A 22,926-nucleotide genomic window follows, 5' to 3' on the forward strand; every position below is an offset into this window, starting at 1 on the left:
TAATGTCCTATTATAAATTTCACCAAGAATGTGAGGGGTCAGCAAAACAAGAGACAACAGTCCACCACAAACAAAATCATGTTAAAAAATAAGGACGTAAGGAAGCATGTTCAAACTCTAATCAGTCGAGATGACTGTTCAAAGCCGCAAGTATGTTTTTTTTAAAGTGAACATCCAAATCTATGGTCATCTCACTCCAGGTATCCATTTTCTTTATAAGGCATAATGAACATGGATTGTCCCTCTAACTACTTCAAAATTATCAAATGAACCTACAGTAATGTCAAAGTACTATCCTCATGAATGTATGAGTTGATCAAAGATATAGGAACTTTCATGAACAGTTAAAACTATTGTGTTCAAAGTGCAGACACACACACACACAAACAAACAAAGGAAAAGAAATGCAGGGAGGAACAGAAGAGAGAGACATATACAGATAGAGGTATAAAGAGAGAGATAAAGAGCGAGAAATAGACAGGCAGAGAAAGGCCAGACAGAGAGGCAGGAGGTACAGATGAAGATTGGGGGGGGGGGGGGGGGGGGGGGGGGAGGAGAGAGAGAGAGAGAGAAAAAAGAAAAACAAACAAGAAAGAGACAGAGAGAACGTGAGACAGAGAAATAACCAGATTCTGTACCCAGCTAACACCCATGTACAAGGACTTTCAGACACTTTAGGTACATAGGAACACCATCATCTCCAAGTTCCCCTCCAAATCACACACCATCCTGCCTTGGACATATATCACTATTCCTTCATTATTGCTAGATCAAAATCCTGGAACTCCCCACCTAACAACATTGTGGGAACACCTTCACCATATGGACTACAACAGTTCAAGGCAGCCCACCACCACCTTCTCAGGGCAACTAGAGATGGGCATTAAATACCAGCCTTGCCAGCGACGTCTACATCCTGAGAATGAATAAAAAACTCCTTGTAATACACGTTAATACTTATGTAAAGAATTTTTAAAATTTCCATTTTTACGAATTTTGTGGAAGTTTTAGATTCTCCGAGGCACGTTGATATATCACAGTGAGCACCTTTATCGAAAAATAATTCACTGTAGTACAGAAAAATTCCATACACAGTATCTATTATGTAAGCATTTTCTCCTTTCGCAATATTGTCAGTACAGACTCAATTAGATCAATACTAAAAGCAACTATCAACACTCTCGTCAATAAACTTCTGCTTGGACAACTTTGATGTGAGGCACGAGGTAATGTAGCGGGCTTGACATTAGCTTTTCACCTCTGGGATCTTGGTTCAAATCATGTCAAGACAAGATGAAAGTCTCCTCTCTTGGTTCTATGTGGATTTTTCTTAATCATTTTCAACCTAGTACAAAAAATACTTCACCTAATGTGCCAATAGTGATAATCTCACATAACTGCCTCAAGATTGTTAGTATGGGAACTGGTGTAGTTGGGCTGCTCTTGAGATTTAATTCACTGGAGGCAGCTTTACTGTGCATCCAGCCACACATCTAGTATGGGTTGATACAGAGTGAAGCTCCCTCTACTGACCTGCAATTGCTTGATGGGCAACATGGAATCCATTCCACTATTCACCTTCATAGACACATTTTTTTTGAAAGATAATTTATTAAAACTGCTTTAACTAAAGTAAATTATGCCTATGGTAAGATCAATTTATAGAATCAGGTCACCAATTATTTTCCTATATATATTCAACAGCTCCAATGCAACTTTTTCAAAGCTGTTCATCTCAGAGGATGCAACAAATCTTGCCCTAAGCAAAAAAGACAGCTTACCGTCGCAATGGCAGCTGGTGTGATAACAACACTGGGCTGGGTAACTGCACAAGCCAGTACTCCTTCAGCTTTTAAAGGGGTAGAGGTTACAAGAACAGCACTGGAGCCTGCAAAAGAAAGCAACATTTAGCATTATGCCTATTTTATGCAACATTAAGAAAAACTTCAGTTCAACTCTGAACACTACTATTTTTGCAACATTATTATATAAAAAAATTGAAATATAGGAGGACTGCTTGTAAATCCAGGTAACAAACACATCCTACCTAAGGTGATATTTTCATTGTGTTGCTCCTCAGTCAAATGCTAAAACATTGCCATAGGACTGTTAGAACTTTATAAAAAAGAAAGTAAATACCAGAAAATACAACAAAGTACTCAAAATGTGATGTTAGTACTTAAGTTAATAGAAAACTGCAAAAAAGGTAAAAATATATTATAATACCCCACATAAATTTTGCAATGTATTGTGTGTCAGGATGAAGTGAGTTTTATAGTAAGCAAAGCAGAAAATGGATTAGAGAGGTTAAGAATCACAAACAACTGTAGCTTGCAATGAGTTTGCATATACCACTATCTATACTAAAGGCTGCATTCTTTATGTAGGGTCCTCAAACAGGCTGAATAACTTTTACAGAAATTTTTGGCTCCATTTTCCCAGAATCTACTGAATATTTAAAATGAAAGCAATTTTTCCATGTCCATGCACTGTGGAAAATTGCACATAGAAGTGTGTTCATTTAGGTGCATAACCAATGGAGAGACTAAAGACTACAATCTAAATAAACCTTTTTTAAAAATGACCTCTTAATTACTGTCTGGAATTTATACAAAGAAAAAGAATACAACTCATGCATCAACTTTCTTTGATAAATTTCCAAAATGTCATATCCACTATTGTGCATCACATTACACGTGCCAGGGAATTTCATTAAGATAGCAGTTTGTGAACAGGATAAATGCTCATCTACTTCATTCCTCCCCTTTTCTGGTCTCTCCAAGCATGAACTGTGGCAAATCAATGAATACTAGTGAACTGCTTCCGGGACTCTGTCATCACCACACTTGAGCTGTCTGCGAGGAGATGATCACAAACAACCTTGTGACAACTCTCAAATTCCTCCCCTTGTGGTGCTAGGTGCGACTAAAAAACCAACAGCTCATTTAAAATTTGTTTGCATAACACTGGAGGAAAGAAATGCCTGATTGGTTGGATGGCATACTGAAGGCTTACAGAACCAATTTAATTGGTTAAGATAGCCTCCACTCCTGCCCTCCAACTGATCGGATTGGTTGACGTTGCCAATTTCCAATCCTAGTGAAACAAAGGTGATTTTTCTTGTGAAACACCAACATAGGTTCAAACTTTGATGTTTAGCGTGAAACGTTGCTAGTTAACGTGTATGTGTTGAAGTGATCTGAAAATGAACAACTATGCTTTCTGTGACACGTTCCTTGGTCATATAGTTGTACAAATTTAGATGGAGTAAAACTAGTCATATTTATTTTCTTTACCTAAATTATAAACTGAGGTAGGGTCTGTCTTGTGCCTAGATTACTTGCAAATAACCAACAGGTGCCAGCCCATCTGTACTGCTGTAAATGTTCTTTGTTCTTTATTCTCAGACTGGTTAGAGGAGGAATGTGGGAATGAAGGGGGCTGGGGGGAGGAGAGTGTGCCAGTGATCGTTGTTGGGACCATGTTGTATCTAATTTACATAATGACGTGGACTGAGAAACCCAATGCAAATTGATCAGATTTGGAGAGGATACCAAACTGGAGAGTGAGCAATGCAATCAGAGAAGCCAGCTCAGAAATTACAGAACGAGTTGGACAAAATACAAAAGCGGGAAGAATAATGGCAGATGAAATTTAATACTGAGAAATGTAGTGTGCTGCACGTCGGAAGGACAAACAGGCAACATATTCTCCATGAACGGTGTTGCAATAGCTAAGGGTGAAGTTGAAAAAGACAAAGGAGTCTCAGACACAATGCTCAACATGTCCAAACCAATCAATAAAGCCAACAGAATGCAGTCAGAATACAAGTCAGAGGAAGTCACGAACCAACTATATAGTGCTCAGGTTAGATCACACCCAGACTACTGTGTCTAATTCTAGGTCACCAAGACACAAGAGAGATGTTCAAGTGTTGGAGGCAGTGTAGAGAAAAGCTATACGGCTGATCCCTAATATCAAAGGTCTGAATTGTGAGGTAGGACCGGAAAAGCCTGGGCTTTCTAGCCTGTAAAGGAGGCATTGGTGAGGTGCTCACAAGACTGCAAGCAGTGTTGAAAAGTTAAATTCAGAGAATTATTTTAAATTCATTGCAAGAGTAAGACAAAGGACTATAGGCTCAAACTTGATCGTGTCAAATTTAGGACACACATCAGGAAATAATTCTCCAAAAATGGAATGATCTCCCAGATACAATACTGAAGGCAAAGACCCTGGAATAATTTAAAAACCAAGTGGATGTTGCAATGAAATAGACTTTAAGGTTATACTGGATGGATGAACTAAGATGGGCCAAAAAGGTCTTCCTCAATAGTAATTATCTTGTGATCACCTTAAAACCTAAACACCCTCATACTTAAAGCATAAGGAATGCGTAATATGTTACATCACAGATAGCAACTTATTAGATTTAGCTTTCAAGAGAAAGCTATTAAAGCACTCACTGCTGCAACACCTGCAAATCATGGGTCCATCACACTTAGGAAACAAACCTAATTGTGGACCATTATTAGTTCAACAGATTTACATTCAATAGTTGCTGAAAAAGAAAAGTATTATTCAAGCAAGGAAATTATGCTAAACCTTTATAAATCACTGGTTAGGCCTCAGCGAGACTATTGTGTCCAATTCTGGGCACCACACTTTAGGACGACGTCAAGGCCTTGGAGATGGTGCAGAGGAGATTTACTAGAATGGTGCCAGGGATGAGGGACTTCAGTTATGTGGAGAGACTGGAGAAGCTGGGATTGTTCTCTTTAGAGCAGAGAAGGTTATGGGGAGATTTAATAGGTGTTCAAAATGATATGGGGTTTTAATAGAGTAAATAGGAAGAAACCATTTCCACTGGCAAGAGGATCGGTAACCAGAGGACACAGATTTAATGTAATTGGCAAAAGAACCAGACGGGAAATGAGGAGAATTTTTTTTTTTTTTTAAACGCAGCGAGTTGTTACGATCTAGAATGTACTGCCTGAATGGGTGGTGGAAGCAGATTCGATAGTAACTTTCAAAGAGGAATTAGATATATACTTGAAAAGGAAAAATTTGCAGGGCTGTAGGGAAGAGCAGGGGAGTGGGACTAATTGGATAGCTCTTTCATAGTCAGCACAGGCATGATGGGCCAAATGGCCTCCTTCTGTGCTGATTCTATTTCACTTATTACTTTGTCAGTACATCCAAAGTCTGTTGGTCCAAATAACACAATAGTATAGTGAAACCCAGGCCATATAAGATGAAAACTGTTACTAATAAATTCAATAGAAAGTATTTCAACCACCAAAAAAAAATATTTTTTGGAATTAGCATACAATTAGCAGAGCACCTTTGCTTTACTTGGGCACAGAATCTATTAAAAATTTCCACGGGTAAAAGTCCTGACATTCACTGCCTTGACGAACAAACTGAGGAATCCACTATCTTACATAAAGTACAAATTGTAGAATTACAAAGGAGACATCAAATCCAAGGTCAAAGTTTCCTTACCTGTTGCCAAAAATTGTGCTAAGAAGGCATTTGGTGAAGGAGCAGGTACTATTGGAACTAGGTCTGACTTTAATGCAGGCACAAATTTCTGCAGCTGTTTAGGGGGCCTACTTCCAAGCCCTGTAGGAGGGCCAGCTTTTGGTACAGCAAAAGGTGTAGGAATTTTTGGTGGCTGCATAGTAATATTACAAGGCACTCCTTGTTGTTTTGTGGCAAGATGGAGATTCTGGTTTTGGGTGAATGTAGTAGCAGCAGGAATTTGTGTAAACGTAGATGAGGCAGTATGAGTAATCGCTGGTGGTGGTGAAGCAGAAAAAGCAAACTTCTGATTCCCTGGTCTTACAAACGACGGGGCATTTAAAGACATCCTGGGAGGCACTTCAGACTTGACTGTTCGTTGCTGCTGGGCTTGGGGAGTCTGAGATGATGGCACACCAGATGAAAAGAGTGGTAAAAATGTCTGCTGGTTGCTAAGTGCTGTCTGTGGACGAAATTCTTGATTCTGAGCAAAAGCTGTGAATTTTGAATTACTATTGTCATTGCTGGTATCAACACGGTCTATCACTGAAGGAGGACCAGGAGATGGAATTAATTCCTCTTCAATGTTAACTGATGAGATCGTATCAGTTAGATTGCTAGCCGGCAGGATGGTTTCCTTAAAAAAAACAATTATACAATAAATGACAAACATCTTGATCTAGAGTAGGTACTCAGCTGGATATGAATTGGATTATTTCAACTATGTAATCCAATTTAGACTGACATTCTTCCACTTCAAAAATTGGCAGAAGTAAAGTTGAAGAATATGGTCATTTCTACCCTTATAAGAACTATCAGCAATGTTATATGAACGTTTAACGTGCTCGCATTCATCTCGAGACTGAAAGTTGTGGGTTCAAGCCCTATTCCTTAACTTAAATTTTGTATGCCACTAACTGGTCAATTCAAATAAGTTCAGTTTCAGCCAGATGTGTAATTGAGACGGGGGGGGGGGGGGGGGGGGGGGGGGAGAAAGAGGAGAGGGAGGGAAAATACTAAACCTGGATGGTTGGTGAAAAAAAACTCAAAATTCTTGATTTGTCCAACTTCCTTTAGTGGAAATTCTGTCTGCCTAAAAATAAAATATCAGAATAATTTTTCTTCTCTCCTTCCACTAAAATGCACCCTTTGCAAGTTGGCTTGCTAATGGGTTACAAAGAGGGAACCTTACAGGGAAACTTAAAAATAGCCAGCAGAGGTCAAAATAAAATCCACCAGTCCAAGGTCCATTACTCCAAGATCAGGATCATACTTTTCTTGTAAACTGTACAGCTTTCCTTCTATTTGTGCTTTAAATCTTCAATAATGTTCCTGAGTATTTTCCAGTATACACACACACACACACACACACACATCATATTAATCCAGTGACTAAGCTATTTTGCTAAATTAATACAGAATTACAATTCTTTGTGGAAAAATGGTCAAATATACTAAAATATGATAACCAACCTTTGGGAAAGGAAGGAGGAAAATGGAGAACAAAAGTGTTTTAAATCTGAAGTATTTCTTCTATTAACAGCTTTTTTTATATAATTAATTTCTACTTCTCCTATCCAATTTTTGGGAGATGTAAAGACCCATCAGGTAAGCTCTCCTGGATGGAAAGAGCCTATTCAGATAATATCTGCGGTGCATCCATATTCATTCAGTTCTCATTGCATAGAACGGCAATTGGTATCTCTCCCAGATCTGGATGCAAATCAAAGCAATCTCAAATGCAACTTTAAAAATGTTTGGCATCAGCTGGTGAAGGAAGTCTAACAAGGTATGCATCTTTATGATAAAAGGAAAATAAAAACAGTGCTAAAGAACAAGGGGAGGCAAGAAAAGTGGAAAGAGTAATTTCAAAAAAGTATGGAGAGGAATAAAACAAAAATGTCAAGTGTAAAGCTCTACATATATTACAAATGTTAAGACTTAAATCCAACTTCTTGTTCTTAATAAATACACATCCATTACATTGCTGTTTTTACAATAAAGGCTTTATTGCCCTCTCAAAATGTATTAACCCCTTCAAAAATCATCATCGTGCTCTCCGATAGGAATTTACCTTTTTTATAGCCCACATTATACAGTCAAAGCTGCCTTTCTGAATTTATTTACCAACAAAATGATGCATAGAAGCAAAACTTGGGCAACATACCACAGCCTACTTCAATTTGAATTATCTGTTACTTGGAATTTCCACCCCACCTCCCAAGCAAGAATCAACTTTGAAATAACAGGTGTAGACTGTACAAACAACAATTTGCAGTGTACAAAAACTGGGCTGACTGTTTAAAACTAAATTAAACCAAGCTCCTTCAGTTTCTTCTAGCAAGCTGCATATTAAAAATGCCATTGTGCATCTCTGGAACAACTTCATGAAATTGCCTTCATTAGAAGTTATGTATGGATACCTGCAACATTAGTCGAGTCACTGTTAGGTTAATTCAATTAATACAAGTTATTTAATGTGGAGTTCAACTTATTGTATTATTGTTGGTTACTTCATATCCATGTCTGGCAGGACTATTTTATGTCAATTCAATTGGAATTTAAAATATCATTTCTAACTGTTTGTCAGATGTTAAAAAAAACAGTAAAGTTAAAATGTGCCAACGCCACCAAGAAAAGAGATAATTCCCAAATCACCTGCTCAGAATCTGTTTGCTAAAACAATCTTCAAAGAGATTGTATCCCTTTGACGTTGAAGCAATGTATAAATGTCAGGCCTTACAGCTATTCATTGCAATTTTATGGACAAGTCTAGATAGAGTCCGTAAGCAGCACGTACCTATATATCATCGGAAATTGTTGAGACTATTTTTTGAGCAGTTAACCTAATTTGTATGTGCTGTAAACTGTTGATGGTGCTATATAACAGCTTGCCCAAGTTTTTAACCTATGTATCATTCTGTTAGTAAATAAATCCAGAACTGTGGTTTTATCTGTACAAAATAGTCTAATGCTGTAATATTTTCTGCTGTCCACACTGTTGAGACATAAAGGGCATCCTACGTATTCTCCAATAAATAATTTACCATAATAAATGTGAATTGTTACATTAGGGCTATGGCAACAGTGCGGCAGAGAGTAAAAGATGCAGATTTTAATTTCTAAAAAATGGAGCCTGCTTGTGAAAACGATCAACCCGCTTGCGTGGGAAGAGGTGCTAAAGAAAGCCTAAGCTGCAGCATGCAACTTTGAACAGTCTGTGTAGCATACAAAGTTAGAGATTTACCACCTATTACGCAAACCCATTTTTCCCTCCCAAGATTTCCTTTTACTAGCCTAAAAAAATTACATTGAAAATGCAGCTCCGTACCTCCAACTGATTATAAAATGCGCTTTACTACTTTCATTTTGAAATGCTGCTCTGGTAGTTTGCAGAAGTACATGGGGGAGTAGGAAAGACGAAGAAGGAGCTTCAATATTTCACCTCTGAAAAGATCAAACATAAATCTTACCTGTGGTGGTGAGCTGCTGGCGCCTAGGGAAGTGACAGAAGGGACAGAAGGAGCGGGAGATGAGAAGAGGCTGCCAGCCAAAGACTGGAAGCGGGCTGTCGGAAACAAATCTGAAATTAAACAGTTAATTTTTAGTATCATTCATTGCCTGCAATGTCCCATGCTTGAAAGATTAAACTGCAGATATTTTATCCGTACAAATAATTTAGGTGCAATATGGCTATAGACAACAGTTATACAAATCTTGTGCTAGGCTGGGAAAAACCTGCAGCCATGAAAACCTCATACTCTCCAATTAGGCATTGTATATCTTCATTGAGAGGGAAGGAGAGAAGAAACTTGAAAATCAGATTCTTCAACAACAGCTTGTAATTAGATAACCAGCACTTTCATCTAAAGAGAATTGTTGAAAGCAAATAAAAGGAAATAAAATTGGTAAAAATATAACTCCAACGGAAGCAACAATAGACAAAAAGCCATAGATTATCAGCCGGGCAGGATTGTGTATTAGTTCTAAAGTATCTGGACAGTTTGTATCTCCCTTTCTGAAGCTAAGACAGTAAGGCAAAGGCAAAGCCAAATCTGATTTTCAAACTGGGAAAAATGTACAGGTTACAAAATTGAAATATCAACAAATAGTATCGCAACAAGAAGCCAATGTACTTCCGAGCTCTGGTATATAAAAGTGTGAAAGTGATGAACAAGACACAATGCAAGTTGCGAGGTTTCTCCATTAACACCATTTTTTCTATCATGAATATATTCAGCACAAGCTCCACTAAAATACCATCAAATAAGTGAATTTCCACTTACTTAACTCAGTACAAAAAGCTACCACTATTTAAATTCAAAATACTTGTGCAAATGTTACCTTGGAAAGGTTCAAAGGTGTCCATGAAGTCCAGATTGGGCTGTAGAGGGATCAATCCAGGCTGAATCATATCTGCATTTCCTGCATGTGCTGTTGGACGCATTAAAAATGTTTCAAATATATGGTGCTTTGATCAGGCCTTTTGCTAATTGACACTCTTTCCATTTTCAATATTTTGCATTAAGGATTTGTTATCACAATATTCTTAAATTTGTACAACTTGGGTGAGGATGTACCACAAAGGCAATTACTCACTATACACAAAGTCTGTGTGTGTCTCCTTCAACATACTTTGATGAAGTAACAGAGAAGGTTGATGAGGGCAGTGTGCTTGATGTTGTGTACATGGACTTTCAAAAGGTTTTTGATAAAGTACTATACAATAGACTTGTTAGCAAAATCAAAGCCCATGGGATTAAAGGGATAGCAGCAGCATGGAAACAAAATTGGCTAGGGGACAGAAAGCAGAGTTGTGATGAACGGTTGTTTTCCAGACTGGGAGGAACTATGCAGTGGTGTCCTCCAAGGGTCGATTTTGGGACCACTTCTCTTTTTGATATGTATTAATTACCTGGACTTGGGCATACAGGGCATAATTTCAAACTCTGCAGATGAAACGAAACTCAGAAGTGTAGTAGATAGTGAGAAGATAGTATAAAACACTGGTTAGGCCACAGCTGGAGTACTGTGTGCAGTTCTGGTCGCCACACTACAGGAAGGATGTGATCGCTTTGGAGAGGGTGCAGAGGAGATTCACCAGGATGTTACCAGGGCTGGAGCGCTTCAGCTATGATGAGAGACTGGGAAGATTGAGTTTGTTTTCCTTGGAGCAGAGGAGGCTGAGGGGGGACATGATTGAGGTGTACAAAATTATGAGGGGCACAGATAGGATGGATACTAAGGAGCTTTTTCCCTTCGTTGAGGGTTCTATAACAAGGGGGCATAGATTCAAGGTAAAAGGCGGGAGGTTTAGAGGGGATTTGAGAAAGAACTTTTTCACCCAGAGGGTGGTTGGAGTCTGGAACTCACTGCCTGAAAGGGTTGTGGAGGCAGCAACCCTCACAACATTCAAGAAGCATTTGGATGAGCACTTGAAATGCCATAGCATACAAGGCTACGGACCAAATGCTGGAATATGGGATTAGATTAGACAGGGCTTGATGGCCGGCGCGGACACGATGGGCCGAAGGGCCTCTATCCGTGCTGTATAACTCTATGACTCCAAGCATAGTAACAGACTCCAGGAGGACAGACAGACTGGTGAAATGGGCAGACACATGGCAGATGAAATTAACACAGAGAAGTGTGAAGTGATTCATTTTGGTAGGAAGAACGAGGAGAGGCAATATAAATAGAGGTATAGGGGTCAATTTTCGGATGGCCAAGTGGGTGCGTTCGTGGCAGGGGGACTGCTAAAATTGGGGATTCCCAGGGCAGGTCCGGAGCCCGGCTCCAACCCGCCCACTTCCGGGTTCCCCAAAGATGCACACGCAGCCCCCGCATGCGGCAATTAAAGCCAGCGGGATCCCACTTAAACCAATTAATTACATAGTTCAGGTCATTTGCAGACCTGACTGGGAGGATATTTTAGGAGGGGTGGGATTTTCACGTCAACAGAGCGTGTTTCCTGTGCTGGGGAAACACTCCCAGTTGAAACAGACGCGTTGCAGCCACCAGCCAGTGGGAGCTGCAACGGTCCATTTGACGGGGGTGGGGGGAAGAGAAGAGACCCTCACTCATTGCAGGAGGCCACTCTGTCACTTTGGACAAAGTTTGGCCTGTACCAACCTCCTCCTAACACTAAAATTCACAAACTTGGAACCTCAACTCCGGTGTGCAGACACATTTACCTACCTTGCAGACCCCCTCAAACGTACATCTTCCGGATGGGGGCTGCCATAGCTGCGGTCATGACCTCATCAGAGGACGAACAGCATCACCAGCCTCGCCGGCCATGCTGTCCATCTCTGACACATGGAGCTCCACAACACAGTGCTGTGACACATCCACTTGCACAGCAGGAGGGATGGCAACCACAGAGAGAGATGCGTCGCAGAAGGCACTACCCTCACCATTGGTCTACAGACTGAGGCTCAGCTGCCTCGACCTCTCTGAGGAGCAGTGCACATGGAGGCGCAGAGTCACCCGTCATGTAGTCGTGGACATCTGCAGCCTCCTTGATGCCGAGCTGCTCCCGGCTGGCCCGAGCACCACCTTCTTACCTGTCGCTGTCAAAGTCACCACTGCCCTCAACTTCTCCTCTGGATCCTTCCAGGGTGCCACCGAGGACATCGCCGGCATCTCTCAGTCGTCTGCACAAAACAGCCCTGCAAATACACCTTCACCCACTCTGCAGTGACCCAATGGGTGGCATCAGGTGCGGGTCTGCATAGTGATCCTCAAGAAAGGAAATTATTGCACAAACCAGACAAGATTTGCAAAGACGTGGCAGTAGTGGTGATAACAAAATTTAATGTGGTTGGCTAAACAAACAAATCTAAATGAAAAACATGACATTCCATCATACACCCTTGTGCATCCCCTTTGTGCTCACAAAACCGTAGCCTTATGTTTACTGGCTCCAGCAGAGGTAGTGGCAGGTTGCTCTTGTCCATGTCCTGACCGATGAGATGCTTTGCACGGACACCCTCCGGGTTTCGGTGCCCATGAGGGCCCCTCCAAAGACTGCTCCACCTGCATCTGTGAAGGCGCAGACTCAGCCACCTGGACAGGAGGCAGCATTGCGGGTATTGGTTGAGAGGGGGAAACAGGTGAGACATGGGAGCGCTTTGAATGGCGTCCCCACTTCCATGTCCTCTTTCATCATCATCCCTCTCCTGGCCCAGGCCCACATCACTCCTTCCACCCTGCTGGACGAAAGTTTGGAGGACTTGTGTGAAAACCTTGGAAGGGCAGTTGTAACGTATCGGTCAGCCTGTTTAAGGCGGCAGAATGTTGCTCACCCTGAATCCAAACGGCCGTTGTCAGGGCCTGAATGGACTCATTGTTGAGCCTTCCCTCCATCACAGACATTCCTGCACCTACCCGCGACACTATCTCAGAGATGTCTTCATGTCCCTGTGACAGTATTCCACTCATGCAGGAGTTCGACTCCTTCATCCTCTGCGCGATTGTGGAGAGTGCGCGTGGCAACGGTTCCAGCACTTCGGCAATGTGCTGCTGCCCCTCGATGACTCTCCTTTTCATGGCTGGTCCCCAGGGTTCAGCATCTGGGTCCAGCTGAGCAGAGCCTGGAGAATAGTGCTCCCACTGACGAGGACTCTGCACAGCTGCCCCTGCCACCAGGGTCTGCTCGTGCTCACATGTGCGTGGTGACTCACCGTGTGCAACCACAACTAACTGAGGACGGGGACCCATCGAGGTGTTTGTATCTGCACTGGTGGATGGCTGGCTCAGAAGTGACGATGCCCCCTCAGAGGCCGGCAGATCCTCTGAGGAATCACCCTCCGCAGTCGAGGCAGTCGCAGATGGCCCTGCAAGAGAACAGAAAGCAACATTAAGATGTTGAGGTGCTGCAGATGCCAAGTGATGTTAAGATCATTCGCTATCATGAATGCTGAGTGTTAGATTTCCGTCACCAGCCACTTGTGCACTCCCAGTCTCGGCGTCCGCCACGGACAGGCACTCCAGCGTGCGGCTTATTTCTATTGCCTGCTGCTCCGCGTCCGTTAGGACCACTTGGGGCGGCAGGCCCCCTCCGGTCCTTGCCCTTTCCCAGGCATCTCTTCTCCTATCAAGGCAAAACACAGAGAGGCGTGATTGAGTGATGGTTGCATAGTGACCCGCTGCATGCATTGGTGTGGGTGGGGGTGACCGTGAGGGAGATGCATGGGAGGGTGCATGTGAGACATAGCCATGAGATTATATGAGGATTGGGTTGCATGGCAGTGTTCGAAATGGAACTGGGGCGGTGAGTATGTGCAGGCAAGGTGAGGAGGATGGTCGAGTGGATGTGAGGAATGATGTGAGAGCGTTGTGGTGGCAGTGCAGAAGGATTTGTGTGGTGGTGGAGGTGATATGAAAGACGGAGTGTGGGAGAACGCGCAAGTATACTCACTTTGGCTGACCTGGTTAGGTCATTAAAGCGCTTCCCTGCACTGGACCCAGGTTCGGGCGACGTTGCTGCTGCTGCTGACCTCCTCTGCCACCTCGAGCCAGGCCTTCTTGGTGGCAGAGGCAGGCCACTTCCTCCCGTCTGATGGGAAAAACGTTTCCCTCCTCCTCCTGACCCCATTGAGCAGCACCTGGAGTGAGGAGTCAGAAAACCTTGGAGCAGCCTTGCCTCTGGCCTGCTCCATGCTGCCAATATGGTTCTTTGCTGCAGGAGGAGCATTGGAGGACTGCCCCTTTAAATAGGGCTCCTCCTGCTGACAGCCTGTGATGCGGGTGCGCAGTGCGCCTACTGTGCAGGTCTGCAACGGGAAACCTGGAAGCACGTGCAAGTACCTTCAATTAGGCTGCGATCGCGTGCGAAGAACACCGATTTCACTGGGCGCGTTACCCAGCTAGGCCCCAGCTGATGTATTGTGACCAATTCTGGGCACCCCACTTTAGGAAGGATGTCAAGGCCTTAGAGATGGTGCAGAGGAGGTTTATTAGAATGGTACCAGGGATAAAAGATTTCAGTTATGTGGAGAGACTAGAAAAACTGGGGTTGTTCTCCTTAGAGCAGAGAAGGTTATGGGGAGATTTGATAGAAGTGTTCAAAATCATGAACGGTTTTGATACAGTAAATAGGGAGCAATGGTTTCCAGTGGCAGAGAGTCAGTAACCAGAGGCACAGATTTAAGGTAATTGGCAAAAGGACCAGAGGCAACATGAGGGAAAAAAAATTACACAGCAAATTGTTATGATCTGGAATGCATTGCCTGAAAGGGTGGTGGAAACAGATTCAATAATAAGTTTCAAAAGGGAATTGGATAAATACTTGAAAGGTGGGAACGTGCAGAGCTATAGGAAAGAGCAGGGGAGTGGGGCTAATTGGATCGCTCTATTTAAAAGTTGGCACAGGCATAATGGGCCAAATGGCCTCCTTCTGTATTGTATCATTCTATGATTCTACGATTCATCATCATACTAACATGCAAGATGTTGACGCTGGGAGATGATATCCCCCAACTCCCTTTTCTCTCTCTTCCCTCCACCCTGCCCCCAAACACTGGATGAGTAGAAGTCTGCTACTTGGTCTATTATCATCCGTGTTCTGACATTGGTGAAAAGTACTGATAAAGAGTCTGATCTTGCAATTTAATTTTATTTCAGCTTGTGCTTACTCTGTCCAGGTGTGCCAAAAACCAAGGCACATGTCCCAAAGTACACTCCCAGTACTTGTGAAACTTGTCACCATGCACATGAACGCAAGAGCAAGACATATAGCCTGACCTGGAGCAGGTAGGGCATCACCATCTCCATCAATATGTGACACAATTGCCAGTTTCTTTTAGTGAAAGTTTGATAATGATCAAAGACAATTTTGATTAATCTAAAACACATAAAACTTCCCACAGATTGCAAACAAATACAGATGCATTTTACACAATTATTATTAGGACTTTTTTTTTTAAAAGTTGAACTGATACATCAAGCCTTTTATAAAATAACACTTTTGAAAAAGTTTGCTATGTAACAAAACATGCCTTGCAATTGTCACTAACCAATCTCTCTAGGGTTGGGCCAGGCAACTGGATGGTGCGAGGACAAAGTTGAAAAAAGCGTGTCAGAGAATTCAGACATTAACATGTCCATATCCAAGAGCTGGTCCTCCTCCATAGGAACTGGTGTATCACTTCCTTTTCTCTTTGTGCGCCATACTGCCAAATCATCATCTTGAAATGAAATACAGCAGGCTTCGGGACAGCCATCATCAAACCCAGAAAGCTGTACACCAATGTGATAGAAAGAATAATTAGTGTGGCAAAAATACAAGCAACTTTTATCAAATGCTTAATGATTTATGAGACCATTCTTCCAACCAGGATACTGTTGATCAAATGCTTTTAGTCAACAAATGCTAAATATCCCGTGTGGAATGAACTGGTGAAATTCACACTTTCTTTTTGTTGTTAAGAAACCAACAGCATTCCCAGTGGTAACTTACAAATTCTAAACTTGATATTTTTTCAAAAGGTCCCCCCCACAAAACACCCTTCAGCTGACAAGAGAAAGAAAAGCTCAGCTGAGATTTTCAGACAGCACTAAGACTATCCTTAGTTAGCCTACTAAGAAGCATGCATGACCAATGTGAGAAACGTCCCCTTTGACCATCTGTCCAAAATCAGAAAACATGCTTTCCATGGGAAGCTAAAAAATGTCAAAACCAGAACACTATTTACAAATGAATTAAGCAGTTTGCATTCTTCTGTATATTTTCTAATATTAAAGGTATAATAATCAGAAATACATTTATGCAGCTATTACATTATCTAATGTATTTTAAAAACTGCAAAAGTTCTCAAGCACAAACCAAGTCTCCCAAGATAATCACAGGTTCAAATCCTAATTAATCATCATTCAAGCTCATCTCCATTTGCTGGAATCGAACTTCATTAGTTTTTGACTGGCCTAAGAGCTGAAGCATCATGCTAGAACACTTCAATAACTAAGCAGCAGGGCAAGATGCCAGTGGTCCAGAGCATCGAGCACAGGGTTTAGTGGCTTCTGCAGGATGATGTGGGGGATGAAAAATAAAAAGTTATTTTCTATTAATCTTGAAGTTTGTGGCTTTGCAGTTCAGTTTGAAAGTGATCTTAAAAATACTAAAACTGATTTAATTACTTGTAAAATGCATCACAAAATAATCCAATTTTAGAACAGGGGTGGGGTGGGATGGGTTATATCCCATAGCTACGACAGAAGAAACAGAAGTATTATTTCAATGAGGTACATCGGAGACAAACAGGTGGACGAAGGGAACTGATCAGATGCATTAGAGAACTGGAGAGAAAACTAATACCATCATTTTTTCCACAAAAAATTAAATCCTAAGATTCAATGCTTCCTCCCATTACTGTACCCCTGAGACAGCAAGGGGCACTGATAACACAATTCATAAATGACACTGTATAGGATACATCAGAATGCTGGAACTTAAAAATAAATGGCTGTTTCCAAAGGACACACACTCAAAAGGTGTTTTTTTTTTAAAATGAGACACTCCAAATTAAGTTTAGAAAGTAATTCAATTTCACATCCAGCAGATGGCAGTGTTCATCTTTTGCTGTCCATTATCACAGCCAGCTTTTAAGAAGTAGCTTAAACAGTTTGCTTAACACCTTTAATGAAGTAAAACTTCTTAACAGGGTTTGGGGGGGTGGCAGGGGGTAAAGAGAGAGATAGGATTCAGACACTAGGATTCAGCAGGAAGTGCAAGAGCATTAAGTGAACAAAGAGGCAAATCTTAGGGAACCTTTTGAAGGCAAGGAGGATTCTAGCAAGGCTTAAGGATTCAGAAAGAAAGAATTCTAAACAACAACAGGGCCACAATGGCTAAAGGCTCTGCAAACAAAGGTAGAACAGGGACTAGTGGGGGAGATAAACACACAACGGTCCAGGTTCAGAATAGCAATGAGTGTGAGCTGGAATGTAGAAGGTTAGTAGGGTGCAAGGTGGCCATAGATAGAGGGACTTGTGGATGAGGACTATGAAATCAATGAGTTGGCAGGATGAGAAGCTAGAAATGATCAGCAAGGAGGTGGGCAATTTAGCTCTATCGGCAAGGAAGCAATGCTTGTCATTACAGCTCAGCCAAGTTCAAGAACTCGCTGAGTAAGGAGTGATACGTGTTAAATGTATCCAAAGGATTTATATCAATTAGTGTTAATTGTATTCAGGTGGTGCGTATCAACTGGGGACTCTTGTATCCATTTATATGAGAGCTTATCCAGGGTGTGGAGTAGGTGTAATGTGGAGCTCTGTGAATAAGGGCTTGGAAGTAACTAAGACCAGGCTCTAGTATTCTATCCTTCACCACCTGGCTATCCAAGTTGTAACAATAGGCCTCCAAGCAATCCATGTACGGTACATGGGAACAGAATATTAGCTCACAAGATTGTGCTAATATACAAATTGCAATGCATGAACAAGCATATCTGACAGTTGCTTTTACAGGACTTGTTAAAAGTATATATGGAAGAATCTATGGTGAACATTGACAATAATCACACTCAATGCAAACGTGAAAGTAATCAAAATCACTCACCTGTTAACCTACGTCCAAATGCAATCATTATAGTTACCTTCAACTATAGGACAAAATGATACTAGTAGCTTAAGTTAAATAATGCATATGTAACCCAAGAGCGACATTCAGAAACATCGTATACTTCCAACTGAACATACGGTGATCCAATGCAATCATCCCTTTTGAACAAAATCCAAGCTTGGTATCAGATCAGACTGTTGGCATTACAAGCACAAACAGGTGCAATATTTAAAAAGAGCTCATCTTCAGTGAATGAGCTTGTTTTTCATTTTAAACTTACTTTAATTAAACTTGAAAGGTCTTCATCTTTGTGCTTTTGCAACTGGAAGAGAGAAAAAATAAAACATTGAAGGAAGAACACTGTGAAATGTTCATTGCAGAAAGCTCCAAGAAATGCTCCATTCATTCTATTAGTTAATTGACTTCTCAACTCCCTTAAAATGTAGCAGAAGAACTCAAACATATTTTCAGGGCACAAAATGCTAAGTAACTTAGAAACAGCAGAATCATCTAATATTAAACACCAGAAATTAAGCAACATACCCTTTTTTTGAAATATGTGCGCCATTTGTGATACTCTCTTATTACAATCTCGATTCTTCTTTTCCAGAATTTTCCTTCTGTTACAGCTGCCTAGGAAAAGAACAGGACTCATTCAAAATCTCACAACTCTATACAGCATTTAATAGCTTGTACAATGAACCCAAAATGATCAAGTTACAAAAACGTACAAATAATACAAATGTACATCCTGCTCACTAGAAATTGCAAGCTTGGAAATTTAAGACATTTTTCTTCTCAATTACAGGGGTAAGTGGAAACCCTGCTGATGCAGATAACTGAAGAAATCAAACTGAAAAGTTATGCCAGGAAGCACAAAAAAGGAGGAAAAAAATCATATGCAAGAACTGGAATATTGAGTATTTTAAAGTGCTCTGAAAGAGAAGAATCTTCCTACAAAAGTAATCACCCATGTTATATGGGAGTTTCACATCGACTTACTTCAGGTCTTCGAGGCTCATCAAACTCAATAGTTCCATCTAGTGGAGTAACGAAATGACAGACGGGGTTGTCGCGTTTTTCTACATCTAAAAAAAAACAAAATCTTGTTACATAACCAAATAAGAATAACATTTTACAACATCAACCATTCAAAAAAAAAATCAAGTCTTGCATTAGCCGCCAAAGTTAGCTGGGCAGGGATGGGGAAGAGAGAAAAACAGCCAGAGTTTCTGCTCCCAAACACTATCTGGCAACCTCTGCTGGAAGTGCACATGTGGGTTTCAGTGAGGAAAGTATCAGGTTAAATATCATAAGAACATAAGAAACAGGAGCAGGAGTAGGCCATCCAGCCCCTCGAGCCTGCTCCGCCATTCAACAAGATCATGACTGATCTTCTACCTCAACGCCATTTTCCTGCACTATCCCCATATCTCTTGATGCCTTTAATATCTAGAAATCTATCGATCTCTGTTTTGAATGTAATCAATGACTGAGCCTTCACAGCCCTCTGGGGGAGAGAATTCCAAAGATTCACCACCCTCTGAGTGAACACATTTCTCCCCATCTCAGTCCTAAATGGCCTACCCCTTATTCTGAGACTGTGACCCCTGGTTCTGGACTCCCCAGCGAGGGCAAACATCCTCCCTGCATCTGCCCTGCCAAGCCCTGTAAGAATTTTGTACGTTTCAATGAGATCACCTCTCATTCTTCTAAACTCTAGAGAATACAGGCCCAATATATTCAATCTCTCCTCATACGACAATCCCGCCATCCCAGGAATCAGTCTGGTGAACCTTTGTTGCACTCCCTCTGTGGCAAGTATATCCTTTCTTAGGTAAGGAGAACAAAATTGTACACAATATTCCAGGTGCAGTCACACCAAGGCCCTATATAATTGCAGTAAGACATCTTTACTCCTGTACTCAAATCCTCTTGTAACAAAGGCCAACATACCATTTGCCTTCCTAATTGCTTGCTGCACCTGCATGTTAACTTTCAGTGACTCATGTACAAGGACACCGAGGTCCCTTTGAACATCAACATTTCCCAATCTCTCACCATTTAAAAAATACTCTGCATTTCTGTTTTTCCTACCAAAGTGGATAACTTCACATTTTTCCACGTTATATTCCATCTGTCATGTTCTTGCCCACTCACTCAGCCTGTCTGTATCCCCTTGAAGCCTCTTTGCATCCTCCTCACAACTCACATTCCCATCCATAGAGTCATAGAGTCATACAGCACGGATAGAGGCCCTTCGGCCCATCGTGTCCGCGCCGGCCATCAGCCCTGTCTAATCTAATCCCATATTCCAGCATTTGGTCCGTAGCCTTGTATGCTATGGCATTTCAAGTGCTCATCCAAATGCTTCTTGAATGTTGTGAGGGTTCCTGCCTCCACAACCCTTTCAGGCAGTGAGTTCCAGACTCCAACCACCCTCTGGGTGAAAAAGTTCTTTCTCAAATCCCCTCTAAACCTCCCGCCTTTTACCTTGAATCTATGTCCCCTTGTTATAGAACCCTCAACGAAGGGAAAAAGCTCCTTAGTATCCATCCTATCTGTGCCCCTCATAATTTTGTACACCTCAATCATGTCCCCCCTCAGCCTCCTCTGCTCCAAGGAAAACAAACCCAATCTTCCCAGTCTCTCTTCATAGCTGAAGCGCTCCAGCCCTGGTAACATCCTGGTGAATCTCCTCTGCACCCTCTCCAAAGCGATCACATCATTCCTGTAGTGTGGCGACCAGAACTGCACACAGTACTCCAGCTGTGGCCTAACCAGTGTTTTATACAGCTCCATCATAACCTCCTTGCTCTTATATTCTATGCCTCGGCTAATAAAGGCAAGTATCCCATATGCCTTCTTTACCACCTTATCTACCTGTTCCGCCGCCTTCAGGGATCTGTGAACTTGCACACCAAGATCCCTCTGACCCTCTGTCTTGCCTAGGGTCCTCCCATTCATTGTGTATTCCCTTGCCTTGTTAGTCCCTCCAAAGTGCATCACCTCGCACATTTCCGGGTTAAATTCCATTTGCCACTGTTCCGTCCATCTGACCAACCCATCTATATCGTCCTGCAGACTGAGGCTATCCTCCTCACTATTTACCACCCTACCAATCTTTGTATCATCAGCGAACTTACTGATCATACCTTTTACATTCATATCCAAGTCATTAATGTAGACCACAAACAGCAAGGGACCCAGCACCGATCCCTGTGGTACCCCACTGGCCACAGGCTTCCAGTCACAAAAACAACCTTCGACCATCACCCTCTGCCTTCTGCCACTAAGCCAGTTTTGTATCCAAAGTGCCAAGGCACCCTGGATTCCATGGGCTCGTACCTTCTTGACCAGTCTCCTGTGGGGGACTTTATCGAAGGCCTTACTGAAATCCATGTATACCACATCCACTGCGTTACCCTCATCCACACGCCTAGTCACCCCCTCAAAAAATTCAATCAAATTAGTCAGACATGATCTTCCCTTGACAAAGCCATGTTGACTATCCCTGATTAATCCTTGCTTCTCCAAGTGGAGACTAATTTTGTCCTTCAGAATTTTTTCCAATAATTTTCCTACCACTGATGTTAGGCTCACTGGCCTGTAGTTCCCCGGTTTTTCCCTACTCCCCTTCTTGAATAATGGTATTACATTAGCGGTTCTCCAGTCCTCTGGCACATCCCCTGTGGCCAGAGAGGTTCTGAATATATGTGTCAGAGCCCCCGCAATCTCCTCCTTTGCCTCACACAGTAGCCTGGGATACATTTCGTCTGGGCCTGGGGATTTATCCATTTTTAGGCCTGCTAAAACCGCCAATACCTCCTCCCGCTCGATGTTAATATGTTCGAGTATATCACAGTCCCCCTGCCGTATTTCTATGTCTACATCGTCCTTCTCCATAGTGAAAACAGATGCAAAAAATTCATTTAGAACCCCTCCTACATCTGCCGGCTCCACACACAGATTGCCATTTTTGTCCCTAATGGGCCCTATTTTTTCCCTAGTCATCCTCTTACCCTTAATATACTTATAAAACATCTTAGGATTTTCCTTTATTTTGCTCGCCAGTGTTATTTCATGGCCCCTCCTTGATCTCCTAATTTCTTTTTTAAGTATCCCCCTGCACTTTTTGTACTCCTCTAGGGCTTCCTCCGTCTTTAGCCTTTTGTATCTGCCAAAAGCCCTCCTTTTTTTCCTAATCCATTCTCGTATATCCCCTGACATCCAAGGTTCCCTGGAGTTCTTGGAACCACCCTTGACTTTTACGGGAACATGTTGCCATTGTATGGTCTCAATCTCCCTTCTGAAAGACTCCCATTGCTCCGATGCGGATTTTCCTACAAGCAGCTGATCCCAGTCCATTTTGGCCAGATCCTGCCTTATCCTATTAAAATCGGCCTTCCCCCAATTTAGAACCTTTATTTCCGGCCCCTCCCTGTCCTTTTCCATGACCACCTTAAATCTCACCGAATTATGGTCACTGTCACCAAAGTGCTCACCTACTAGCACTTCTTCCACTTGGCCGGCCACATTCCCTAGAATTAGGTCCAGTACCGCCCCCTCTCTTGTAGGACTTTCTACATGCTGGCTCAAAAAGCTCTCCTGGATGCACGTTAAGAATTTTGTACCCTCTAAGCCTTTTACACTCTGGTATCCCAGTTAATATTGGGGAAGTTGAAATCCCCCACTATTATTACCCTATTATTTGCACAATTTTCTGAGATTTGCCTACATATCTGTTCCTCTATCTCCCCCTGACTGTTTGGGGGCCTATAGTACACTCCCATCAAAGTGCTTGCCCCCTTTTTGTTTTTAAGCTCCACCCATATGGCCTC

At 42.1% G+C, this 22,926-nt stretch overlaps 1 protein-coding gene across 1 annotated transcript in view; it reads right to left on the minus strand.

The window, feature by feature from the left end:
• The window catches only part of mlxip (MLX interacting protein), an 84,205-nt gene that overhangs the window by 32,757 nt on the left and 28,522 nt on the right, over positions 1-22,926 (minus strand). The window contains exons 3-10 of the mRNA XM_068005790.1: positions 19,088-19,173; positions 18,629-18,718; positions 18,366-18,407; positions 15,540-15,762; positions 9,865-9,954; positions 8,994-9,103; positions 5,503-6,157; positions 1,782-1,888 (exon numbers count right to left, since the gene is read on the minus strand). Coding sequence (XP_067861891.1) covers positions 1,782-1,888; positions 5,503-6,157; positions 8,994-9,103; positions 9,865-9,954; positions 15,540-15,762; positions 18,366-18,407; positions 18,629-18,718; positions 19,088-19,173 — 1,403 coding nt within the window. The remainder of the gene's footprint in view (positions 1-1,781; positions 1,889-5,502; positions 6,158-8,993; positions 9,104-9,864; positions 9,955-15,539; positions 15,763-18,365; positions 18,408-18,628; positions 18,719-19,087; positions 19,174-22,926) is intronic.

Source organism: Heptranchias perlo, chromosome 25 (genome assembly GCF_035084215.1).
Source record: "Heptranchias perlo isolate sHepPer1 chromosome 25, sHepPer1.hap1, whole genome shotgun sequence".
In the NCBI taxonomy this organism is placed as follows: domain Eukaryota; kingdom Metazoa; phylum Chordata; class Chondrichthyes; order Hexanchiformes; family Hexanchidae; genus Heptranchias; species Heptranchias perlo.